This window comes from Hetaerina americana, unplaced genomic scaffold, assembly GCF_022747635.1.
Source record: "Hetaerina americana unplaced genomic scaffold, ioHetAmer1.1.p SCAF_8, whole genome shotgun sequence".
Taxonomy (NCBI): Eukaryota; Metazoa; Arthropoda; class Insecta; order Odonata; family Calopterygidae; genus Hetaerina; species Hetaerina americana.
In genome coordinates this window covers 19,275,786-19,288,074 of record NW_027287427.1, presented here as the reverse complement: position 1 = coordinate 19,288,074, position 12,289 = coordinate 19,275,786, and the positions used below count along the sequence as shown (strand labels likewise).

At 36.5% G+C, this 12,289-nt stretch overlaps 2 protein-coding genes across 2 annotated transcripts in view; one reads left to right on the top strand and one right to left on the bottom strand.

The window, feature by feature from the left end:
• The window catches only part of LOC139697949 (dynein axonemal heavy chain 1-like), a 500,497-nt gene that overhangs the window by 394,620 nt on the left and 93,588 nt on the right, over positions 1-12,289 (bottom strand). The gene's annotated exons all lie outside the window — the stretch shown is intronic.
• Positions 1-12,289, top strand: part of CNMaR (CNMamide Receptor) — a 66,821-nt gene that overhangs the window by 26,941 nt on the left and 27,591 nt on the right. Inside the window, exon 3 of the mRNA XM_071596772.1 lies at positions 8,995-9,425. Within this exon, the coding sequence (XP_071452873.1) occupies positions 8,995-9,425 (431 nt within the window). The remainder of the gene's footprint in view (positions 1-8,994; positions 9,426-12,289) is intronic.

Genomic DNA, 12,289 nt, shown 5'->3' with positions numbered 1-12,289 from the left:
GAAATAGATATGATATCGGAGAGTCCTAACTACTCGATTTTCGGGAAGGTGGAGAGATGAAGTTTAAATTAGAGGAAAGTTATGGCTTTTAGAAAGAATGATGGGAACAGCAGCGCAGAATCCAGATGAATCTTTGGACTCAAGGTCCTTCTTTCATTTAAACGACTCCATTTGCGTGACTCGACGGAAGAGGGTGATGAGTGGGAGCGAAATAGAGGCTAGGAATCACAAAATCTGAAATGGAGTTTCTTTATGGCGCATAAAAGCTTATTAATGTTTGCTACAAAAGGCAAAAGTGTCGAAAAAAGAACTAGTAGAAAGAGGAGTTTTTTCTGACTTTCAGTTATAGCCTAGACAAATTAACCACAATTGAAGAAGCGATGTACATAAAGCCTGGAAATTAGAAATTTAAAGTGACGAGTAAGATATTAGAGATATGAGAAGTAGGTTAAGTTAGCAAGGAGGACTTTTCTAATCTTTCCGGTGAAATAAGATAAATGTTCTCGAATGCTGGGACTCAGAAATTGCATCCAACGCTATTAGTCGACTTTCCAATACATTGATTATTATTTTTTATTACTTGTTATTGGGTGACACTTTAAATGTAGTTTACTGATGGGTCCTGTCAATCTAATCTCTTAAATCAAAATCCGAAGACAGAAGGTATCTTACTAATATTCGGATCTCGTGGGTTATATGTTATGAGTCGGAAAGGTCGCTTTTCTGCAATAGCTCTAATTTGAAACATCACACGGAACAGTACAGAACTTCTATCAAATTTATTTTTTAACTTACCCATTTCTTCCAGATGGTGTAACTTATTGCAGAAGACGCCCGACTAATGCGGTTACCCTCATGAACGCAGTACAAAGAAGCCACATAGGCCATCAATTCTGATTTCATCAAACATTACTAGCATTCCAAGAGTTTGGTTAATATAAAAATATTTCTAATGGCGAAAAAATAGCACCTTTTTACTTAATAAAGCATTATTAAAGGCGCAGTACGGTAAATCCCAGGTTTAGTCGTTCGCTAGCTTTACGTAGCAATGTTACTAGCGTGAGTCGCTAGGAATCTCTTGTTGATTCCGCTATCGTTATTCATCCGCTAATGAAGCTGTAGCTATCGTTCAATGCGGATTATAATGTTGGATGTCGCTAATACGTTGCTTGGTGGCGCCTTATTAATCAACCTAGCCCGAAGCCCCTTTAAGCCATCCGATGAAGATTCCTTGCTTTGTAAAAATTATCAAGAAATTTGAAGCCCTGAAGGAGCAACGTTTAAAGACTAATATGAAATTTAAGGCTAAGTATGCAATTGAAGGGCTGCGTATGTAGTATTGTAAATATACGGCTCATTACAACTCAAATAGTGCTCAAAGGAAACTACAGGGCTCGTCTCAATGTGAGTAACACAAAGGTATTACTTTTCCTTTAAAATATGATGCAATATTTAGAACATCGTAACACCTTACAAGATCACCAGTTACACCGAGAATCTAATATTCAATGTCCTACAATTATAGTTATATTCCATTTAAAATGAATAGAATGGACCATTTAATCACGTCATCCACCTAAGAAATGTTTAGTACTTTCTGTCTTAAGGACTTCTAATTGTACCATCCTTACCAAAAACCCTACATGAATAAATACACTTTATGCAATGAATGCTAATGTATTCCCTACACATAACAATTTTATAGAATATATTTTTTAATGTAACTAAAAAAGTCCCTATCGTATTGACTAAAATGAATGTGAGGTTAGGTTTAACTAGAAAACCATTAAATATCCACTTCTTGAATGAAATCCAATTGGCCGGGCTCGTATCGATGGTAGTGGCAGGCTTAGCCAACACTTCTCCCTAAAATATTAGTCGCTACTTTAAGCATTAATTTAACAATTTTTTACCGGTACGAAGAGGGAATTCAAGAAATATTTTCATTAAGATGGATTGCACGTCAAAATCTCATTAGGAAAGCACGTCACAGAATATATATATATATATATATATATATATATATATATATATATATATATATATTATTACGACGGAATCGAACCGGTTTTTTCATTAGGGAAGAAAGTGAAATTTTATTGGCAGCCAAACACAGTATCCACCTGGCGAAGTCAGATCGATAGAATGTATTGATTTATGATTTCGGCTATTTTCCATTTATACACTTAAATAAACTACGATACTTCCAATTAGGTAACGAAGGCTACGCTGGTATTTTCCATCGGAATGTCAGCCGGAAATCCTCCTGCTAGCTCAACTGCCACGGATTAGGGACGTGACATGGGAATGGATATTGAGCGAGCACTGGTTGTTCGGTTCCAGGGAAACATGATAACAAGCTAAAAGAGGCTTATCTATACGTGGATTTGAGTGGCCGGCCAGATCAACGGTTGAGAGCCAACAAAAGGTAGTCACCATAACACCCTTTCCTAAGTGAACTAGTTCCAAAGGCATCTGTTCAGAGTAACTTACTCATTACAATGATGAAATCACGCTAAAAAAAGTTACTCATTATTGTAAAAGTAAAGCACTCCAATTATCTTCCAATAATAGTGGACTATTAGTAAGGAACTACAAGGAGGGTAGATTCTGGAAAAAATTATTAGTTCTCCTGTTAGTAAAATTTTTAAACGTAAAATTCAATGTTGCTCATATTAAAAAAATGTGAAAAGTATATTCGATAAAAATTCGATAATATACCAAATATATTCGGCAGTTTTAAGAACACTTCTTTATGCTTTCAACTGTGAAAAGTGATCACAAATTCCGTGCGGGAAAATTATTTCATCTATCGTTACATTCTACGGCCTATTTCTATTTAGTTTTCATTGTAGCCTCACTTAGCAACTTAAAAAGAAAATGATTTTAGCTGTAAACCCTCAAGTTTGTGACTTTCAGTAATTATGTTGCATATAATAAAATTCAAACCTTTTCTACGTTGCATGCAATTAAATTTACAACCATCCGTTGTCTTTTGCGATGCCAAACGAATTGAGCATTTAATTATGAAACCTGTGTCATTCAAATTTAAAACAATTCTGCTCTGGCTCCAAGCTACGTAAGAAGGTGTCTCTTATGTACGTTACGAGCTATATGCTTAAAATAAAATGTTGCATATCTCATTACACTCTCACCTCCACACCCCCTTCTGAATTTATTCTTAGAGGATATCATTCTATTCGCCAACTTCTTCTCGCTTGTACTAAAATATATGATTTCAGAACCTCGAATGAATGTCAAGCCATTACATAAATAATTCATTATTATAGCGAGAAACAGTCATAACCATATTATTTAACAAAAAGTTAATAATGCCTGGATACAGATTTTTCTAGAATTTAATAAAGGACCCCATTACATTTTATTCGACTTTCTATATCGATAAAAACTATAGCAACACCGTGCTAAAAGGTCGTTTCAGAAGGAGGTATTACGTACTTCAAGGACAATTTAAATTTCCATGAAAGGAAATTAAGTTTACCCCCGTAAGACGCCTGCATTTTTGGTGCACTTCAGCGAATGAGTCTATTAAATTAAATGTCGCAGAATCTCTCACGATCTTTTAAATTCACTCATGCACTCTTACTATTTGATTTTATGCAATTAGCTTTGCGAAAAAATATACATCAGAATTTTAATATATTTATCCAGAACATTCCACATTATTTCCTGTTTTTTCGCTGCTTTCTAATTTGATTCTCCCTTGATTCATAATAATTACGAGTCATTTGTTGCATCAAGTAGTTGAAAATTTGTTTATAATTTAGCGCATCTTCTTCAGAATGCGGGGGCCATTTATTTTTTGTTGTAATGTTTACGTCTCTATATTTTAGTAATAGAACACAAACTTGAATATACAGTATACATAGATGAGAGGCATACTGGAATTACCACTATCTTCGAATTAGTCCCTTCCAATATATCGTTGGCGCGACATAAATTCACACGAATACGAATCTAGAAGGGCCCTTGAAGTACCGCATTTCTCCTTGTTTCTTCGTGCAAGGGCCCACAATCCACATTCGAGGGTATTAGTGAGCGCCTTAATAGCTGGATTTCGGTAATTCTCCTTGCAATTGTAAATTTAGGAAATCATCGCCTTGAAGATGAAGAATGCTCTTTTTTGCCCAACATACAGATATTATTTAATTCCTAAGACGGATACAACCTTTAAAAATTAAATAACATTCCTCATGTTGTAAAGGGAACTATGCATATAAAACACTTCTGGGTCTCTTGGAAAATACCTCCGAAACTCATTGTACGTGCTTATAGTCTGCATATATTAGAATTTCGTTATGAAAAGAAATTTTCGTCGTTTCTAATGTTAAACCATCTCCGGATGTAATTTTTGGATTCTGCACTAAGGAATATGCAAAAACTTCTCGAATAAAATTTTCCAGTCAGCAACTGCTCATTACAAATTATTTGCTACAAAACTGAGTGTAGCATACAACCAACTCTAATTGTACGGCAAATAAATAACAGTTTCGAAATTAATCGTGCTGAACTTTAAACAAAACAGACCTATGATAGTTTCTAAAAACATTGGCAGACCCCTTGCGGATTCAATGATAGAGGAATCAAGGATAAACCAAGTAGAAGAGTTCTCCTGCCTTGGGAGCATAATTGCAAGAGATAACAGATACACCTCTGCAGTGAAAAGAAAGGTGAATGGCCTTGGGAGATAGGTTATACGAAAATGTAAAAAAATTAGGAAATAAACACACAAAATTATAAAATAGAAAATCTTTTACAAATGTTTATTTCGAGTACATTCTAATATGGATGTGAACATTGGATACTGAGAAAATGGAGAAGTCTCGGTTGGGAGCAACGAAAATGTGGACATGGACAAGGATAAAAATAACATGATGGATAGACAAGAAAAGGTGCATTATTGAGAGGAATTAAAGAGGAACGGAATCTAATGAAAGAGATGGAGAAAAGGCAAACTAAATTTTTTGGACATATTCTTCGGCATAACAACTTCCTGGAAAATATAATGCAGAAAATAGGACTAGAAAAAATAGAATAGGAAGGCTAAGAAAGAAGTTTCTGAATGGCATAAAGAGTACTATGAGAGTCTCAACACAAAGATTTGAAAAGAGCAGCAATGGAGGGAGACGTACGGCTGCTACGTTAAGGCTCCACCTTTAAAGGAGGATGTTGAACAACATCATGTTTCCTTTTTTAGACGCATAGAATTGCAACTGAATCCTTTTTGGAATCACCACATAGACTCCTCCTCATTAAGAATGAAAAGCGCATTACACGCAATAGATATCCCGTCAGGCATTGAGATACGAAAGTAAACAATTAAAATGAACAACAAGTGTTTACAAACACACTGCCAAAGAATCTATACGAAATTAAACAACAATTTAGAAACAAAAGTAAACAAGAAAACAACTGATGCCTTCCAAAAGGCTGTCAAAGGAACAAATGATGTCCGTTTTCTGAACGAGACCGATTTTTTGCTTTCCAGTACAACCTCTCTCGTGGGATAATGCCTTCACATGGTGAAAGAGCGCATTTCAGTGACCCATGAAGTTGAAATAGCAGGGGTGAAAACAATTGCTACTGGTAGAGTCATCTATGCCGGATATGAGAAGGTTGGGACGCATATGATCGGTAGTCTAACATAACGTTCCTTCGTCAGTGAGGCGGCCATAAAGGAGTCTGACCCCAGGAGAGCGAACTGATGTGGCGTTAAAAACACCAATGAGGAAGGAAATGGAAAACCACCTAAACTCCCTCACCCATGTCCAATGACGAAATGGAAGTAAAAAAAATTAAAATTAAACCTGACTGCAAAAGGACTCGGCCCAATCGACCAGGTGTCAAACCGGGGAGGCAAGGTCCGCCGTCGTCATCGCGCTAAATCCTTGCAAAATCCAGCTAAAATATTGGAAAATAGGACCTAGAAGAGGACCGCGACAGTTATGATATATACATGGAATGTTAGAGCGATAATGAGGATAAACAAGATCGAAAACATCAAGAAAAAAGTAAGAAAGAAACGGAGGTGGTAGGTATGAATTTCCATTCCTTACGTAGATATGAGGGAGATTTAGGGCCAACAATAGGATTATTTCGTTATTAGACGATGAAATTCTTCACGGGCCATTCTAAACTTTCCGAATTATGTGTAATATCTGAGTGTATAACCCAGTCTGACTGCACTGGTTGGTATTGAGAAGCTAGTCGGACAGGATTACTCTTCGAACATGTACGGTCATTAAGAAGATGTGAGATATTTCTCGACTATTTGTATCAGTAATGCACTCGTTTCTACTTGATACAGCAGGATTAATTTTTATCAAATATAAATAATAAACCCCGCTCGGGAATAAGGCTGCTCAAATTGGTGACCAACTCCATAACTAGCGTATCTTGTATTACTTGGATATTTAAACATTGCATCATCGATTGTTTCAGACTATAATTTAAGATAATTCCTGATGACTTTATTCATGTTCTGAGCTTATTATCTTGTATTTTATCTCACTTGCGACTTAATTCAAACTTTTTATCATTATTTAATTCCATCATCCAATAACCGAGATTCACGCAAAGTAAATAGGTTTACGGCAAGGCTTGGCAAACGTTTTTGAGTACGAAAAAGTTCGTAAACGCTTAAATGTTATTGCTCAAAGGTAAAGAAAAAGTATGAGGCGTAATCTTATTAGATTTAATATTTTATTCGATCACAAGATTTTTAAATTTAAGCGCCATATTATTAAATTTTAAATAAATTATTCGCACTATGTGACGATTTTCAATATATTTTATAAGAACTGCATGGCACTTTACGTTTCCCTTAACCATCTGAGGTAGAAATGACTTTCTATTTCATAATTTTTATTGTTCAAACCCGTTAAATTAAAAGTCGATTACAGAGAAAAGGTGAATATTGGGTTAACTTTAAGGTAAAGACAGTGTAAAAGTCCATTTTTCGTCTAGCCGAATAAAATTATGACAAAAGTTCTCATTTTTTTATGCGGCAAAATATGCCCTTATGTACATGATAAAGTACTTAGCTACAAAATAGCAAATTTGAACATCAAATTCGGAGTCTAAGCATGAAAAGCGGATTGATATAATTATTGTAGACAGAATTATGTTTTATGGCATAAAAAGGATAATTTAAAAACTCTTCCTCCTGACTTTGCTTAATGTATCCGTTTTACTAAGAGATAATGCAAAATAGTCGGAGAGATCAGTATCAAAAATGCAGAAAAGTAGTTCAGTTTTCATAAACCCATATATGGAATGCATGGGGTCACGTTAACTTCAGTAAACACTAGAAAAAAGCATGACTGCACAAGTTCGGTAGTTGAAATAGACAATTTAATGCGCAAACTGTATTTAAAATGGAAGCTTAAAGATGCAAACATAATTAAACCATGAAAGGTTTTAGAAAGAGAATGGAAATACAACTGCTAGTTTAAATATATACAATAAAATTTTATCATAAATCTAGGCAAACCTAAAATATTCTAAACAATTCTCGTGAGAAACATTAATTATAATGTTAGTTTCATAAAAATACATGTTCAATGAATAATGGCTGAGGTACTAGCTCCGCTGAATATATATATACTTCCCGCGCCTTAAATTAACAATTACATGAAGAAAAATGTTTTCTTCATGTCTTTTGATACATGGAAGCATAGTATACCATACATAAATATCTAAAAATGATATAATATTTGAAAGTGTATTTCGGTATGAATTTTATTTACATATTCCTTCTTAAATAATTCTCATTGTAATATTAAACCAGATTTTCTATTTGGCAAATAATGACGATACCATAAATTTACAACCATCGGGGTATTTTTTAGCTCATGTTATAAAAAGAAAAATTAATACGTCCATATAGGGTCACGCGAGAATTTCTTGAAAAGAGCAAAAATTCCTCGAGATTGGGCAATTTCTGACAAAAACGTTAAAGTAAAGTTATTTCTCATATTACGCAGTGAATAAGGACCATTTAAAATCGCTCATGAATTTTTGTTGTAAATACTCACGCTCTTAACATCTCTTCTCAATCAAAATATTTAAGAATTTAAGGCATGACAATGTATCTTTCCTAATTGGCGATCTCTTCAAATGTTTAACCTATAGCCATGTTTTCATAAGCACTGTTTTTAATTCGATTATATGTATGTGCGAAAGGCAGTGTGCTAAAATCAATTTCATCGTCCATAAAAATTATACATCAATCATTTCATTTACTTTTTTCTGTTTTTCACATAAAATTTATAAACCGGAGTGATTTGCATATTTTTTAAGAGTTTTTTTCAAAATATGAAGAACGCAGTGACTTTGATAAAGGCTTTAATGCAGAACAGAGAGTGTTATTTCTGCGAAACTTGGTCTTTGAAGGAAACAGGATGAGCGAAGATTGGAAACTTTGTAGATTAGGGTACGGAGAAGAATGGAGAAGATAAGTCGAAGGGGAGGAAGACATATAACGATGTACTATATAAGGTAGGAAAGAGAGTAAGTTATGAGCGAACTTCAAAGAAGGTTGAAAAAGAGGATGGGGAGGCAATGATACGTAGCAGAATTTTGAAGGTCGTAACAAAAAAGAGAATAGTAGAGGCACAGAGAAGTGGAAGGAAAACAGCAAAGAATTTTGAGCAGCATGTACTACCCTTCCCTTTTGACTTAATCAAATACCTTCGTATGTACTCAACATCAAACATGCAGTTGAATTCTATACAACATTCTCCACCAAGCCCACTCTGCAGAATTAAAAAACTAAATTTTATTCGCAAACCTGAATCAATGCCTCAACAATAAGGAAGTTTGCCTGCCGGAAAAAGGTATTATTTGCGCTTTCATAAAAATTAAAGGGTAGAGAGAGGGCCCAAAACAAGTCTTTAAAAGAATGTAACGACTTATAAGTCGAAATACTATGATAATATAACGTCACACCAATACACTAATCTATTTCTGTAGATATGGCGGAAGGAGAGTCACCTCTCGGCGGACCATCGCAGAGCGTAGCACCCGGTGATGAGGTGTGTGATATGCTGGAGCAATACCACGAAGCCATGCGTGTCATCAACATCGTGGACAGTGTGCTCACCCTCATCGCTCCTCTGACACTCATCGTGCTCATGAACACGATGATAACCCGCAACCTCCTCCGCTTTGGTAGGAGGTTCAGGCCCAATGGTGGGATGACCATAGTGGGCTCCACTTTGGGAATGGAGCACAGTGGAGGCGGGGAAGGGAACGCACCGGAGACGCTGGCTATGGGCGACGTAGGAGTGGGCGGTGGGGGAGGCAGCGGGAGCGGAAGCGGGGGTAACAGCAGAGCCTCCGGAGGCGGTGGCGGAGGTGGGCCATCCAGAGAAACGTCGGAGGCCAACTTAAACAAAGTTACGGTGAGTACCAGCTTTGCCTTCTGGGAACGCTAACCTTATAAAACTTGGTCGCAAATAACATGGTCCACAGGCCGAGGAATTAACAAGGGGTGTCCTAAGTGACATGGATTTTTCATTTCGTTGGGAGAAAAGTTTCTTGTAAGATATAGGAATCCTGGTCGTAGGCTTCTATGGTGAACGTTTTCACAATAGTAGGGCTGAAAGCCAGCATGATACGTATAGGGAGGCAATCTTAAAAACTCCTCGGTCAACCTCGACGATGGAAGATCGAACATCGGGGAAACACACGGAAAGCCGTAGGGAAGCCATGCAAACGAATGACGATAAATTATAGCAACCAAGTTGGATCATGAGCTATTGATTGAAATTTTATGCAATGAAGTCTAGATTGGGTGGGGGAGTATTTATTGCTGTAAAGTCACATTTTAGTAGCTAAGGATACGAATGCAACGTAAATGACATAGAAAGCGTTAGGTGCAACATAAAGGACTACAACGACTGAACCCTATTCGTGTGCTCATTTTACCAACCCTAATACAGGCCCTACAGATTCTAATACAGATGTTCTACACAATTTCAACGACCAAATACCCACTCTCTGCAAAAAATATAGCAAGAGTATTATTATAATCGCTGGTGATACAAATCTACCGTCAATTGACTGGGACACGTACTGCGTAGGAAATTCTGCCAAAAACAGAGATTCATACCAAAATCTACTTAAAACATTCACAAAACACTCCTTAGAACAAATTTTTAAATCACCAACACGGGGCAAAAGCATACTAGATATCTGTGCGACTTCTATGCCCAAAATCATTACTGACATTGAAATAATGGACGGAATCTCTGACCATAAGGCTATTTTTGTAGAGGAAAAACTAAGTTCGTCAAAATAAACAAAGAAAAGGAAGGAAGCAAAGAAAAATGAAGACGGAAAACGGATAAATCATCACAGATACCGTGAAAAAGGCAAATATTTTGAACCATTTTTTCCAGAGCGTCTACAATAAAAACAAACGTACCAAATGATCCTCCACATGGGTACCCGGGGGATACATGAGCGATCTTACACTGACCAAGCAGGATATAGTACATCTGCTCCGTGGTGTCAAAGCACACAAGGCACCTGATCCGGAAGAAATGCCAGCTAGAATATTACATGAATTAATTGAAGAAATTTCCCTGTTTTTACAAATTGATTTTCTAAAATCGATAGATGGAAGCTCAGTACCTGGCGACTGGAAGCTAGCCCATACAATTCCCATCTATTCGGCGGCGATAGGGATAAGCCAACCAATTACCAACCCATTTCCTTAACATCGATCTCTTGTAAAAATATTGGAACACATTATTGTCACTAACGTTATGAGATTTCTTGATAGTAAGAAAATACTAACCCACAACCAGCGCGGATTTAGGGAGAGCAGATCTCGCGAAACACAACTGGGTCTTTTCATTCACGATATACTTATATCGGGAGAAAACAACACCCAAGTCGATGCAGTATTCCTAGACTTCAAAAAAAAACCTCAGATTAAGTCCCACACAGTAAATTGCTCTACAAACTCAAATGCTATGGTATCAATGAGAAAATAATAAATTGGATTAGACACTTCTTATCAAATCGGAAACAAATAGTAGTCATCCATGGGTTGTGCTCAACGGATAAAGTTGTAACTTCAGGCGTCCTCCAGGGAAGTGTAATAGAGCCTCTTCTGTTCTTAATATATCGTACATTAATGACTCAAGCGAACACGCTAGCTACAATCTGAGGTTATTTGCTGACGACAGGTTGGTATACAGGGAAATAAGGAGCCAACTAGATCGCGAGTAAGTCGCTATAGACTTCGACACAATCTCGGATGGGGGTAAGAAATGGGGATTAATGCTTAATATAGGCAAATGCGCAGTTTTTAAATTTTGTAACAAAGGAAGTGGCGAACGTGATATAACCTACGAAATAGGAGGTTCAGTACTAACTACAGCCAATCAAGTTAAATCTTTGAGGGTAGTTCAAACACCACGCCTTTCATGGGGATAACATACCAGGACAATATGCGGATCCGCTTTAAAGAAACTCGGCTTCATTAAACGGGTGGTGGGGAAATGTAATGAGAAAGTCAAATAGAGGTATTATTTTACTCTAGTTAGACCTCATTTGGAATACGCCGTGAGTATTTGGGATCTTTGGGAGAAGTTTTGGTAAAAGGAGTTAGATAAAGTCCGGGGAAAATCCACCAGATTCGTTAAAAATTGTTATGATAAGAACACAAGAGGGACAAGTCTCATAAGAGATTTAGGTTGGGAGCCACTTGAAATACGAAGAGAGCAAGCGAGACTTAAAGTTCAGAACAAACGAGTTTAACGTTGATATTAAAGGAATTATAATGGCCCCACACTACTTGGGTAGATCAGACCACTGAGATAAAATAAAGGATTCTAGTACAGATGGATACAAATACTCTTTCTTTCCCCGAAAAATTAGAAATCATAATAGTAAGAAACCGAAGTCACTCTAGAAATATTAAAAACACTGAATTTACAAGTCGGGACAAAATTAAACATTGCAAAAATATCAGTTTTATTTGTAGGTGCATGTGTATATTAGTTATTAGTTTGAGTGATTGCATTTGTGTAGGGTGTAAGTGCTCTTGCTTGAACGTATACCAGGTTTTGTTTATGGATAGTATAAATTTGTGGTTTTCGCATGTTTTTTTTTCTTCCTTCATTACGGGCGGTGTCCTAACACCCCCCGCCACACGCCCTTGCGGTGGCTTGCGAGGTATTGAGTAGATATAGATGTAGAAGTCTAATTTGGATATCTGTGATTTCAATAGGAAAATAAACTTCACATTTTGCGA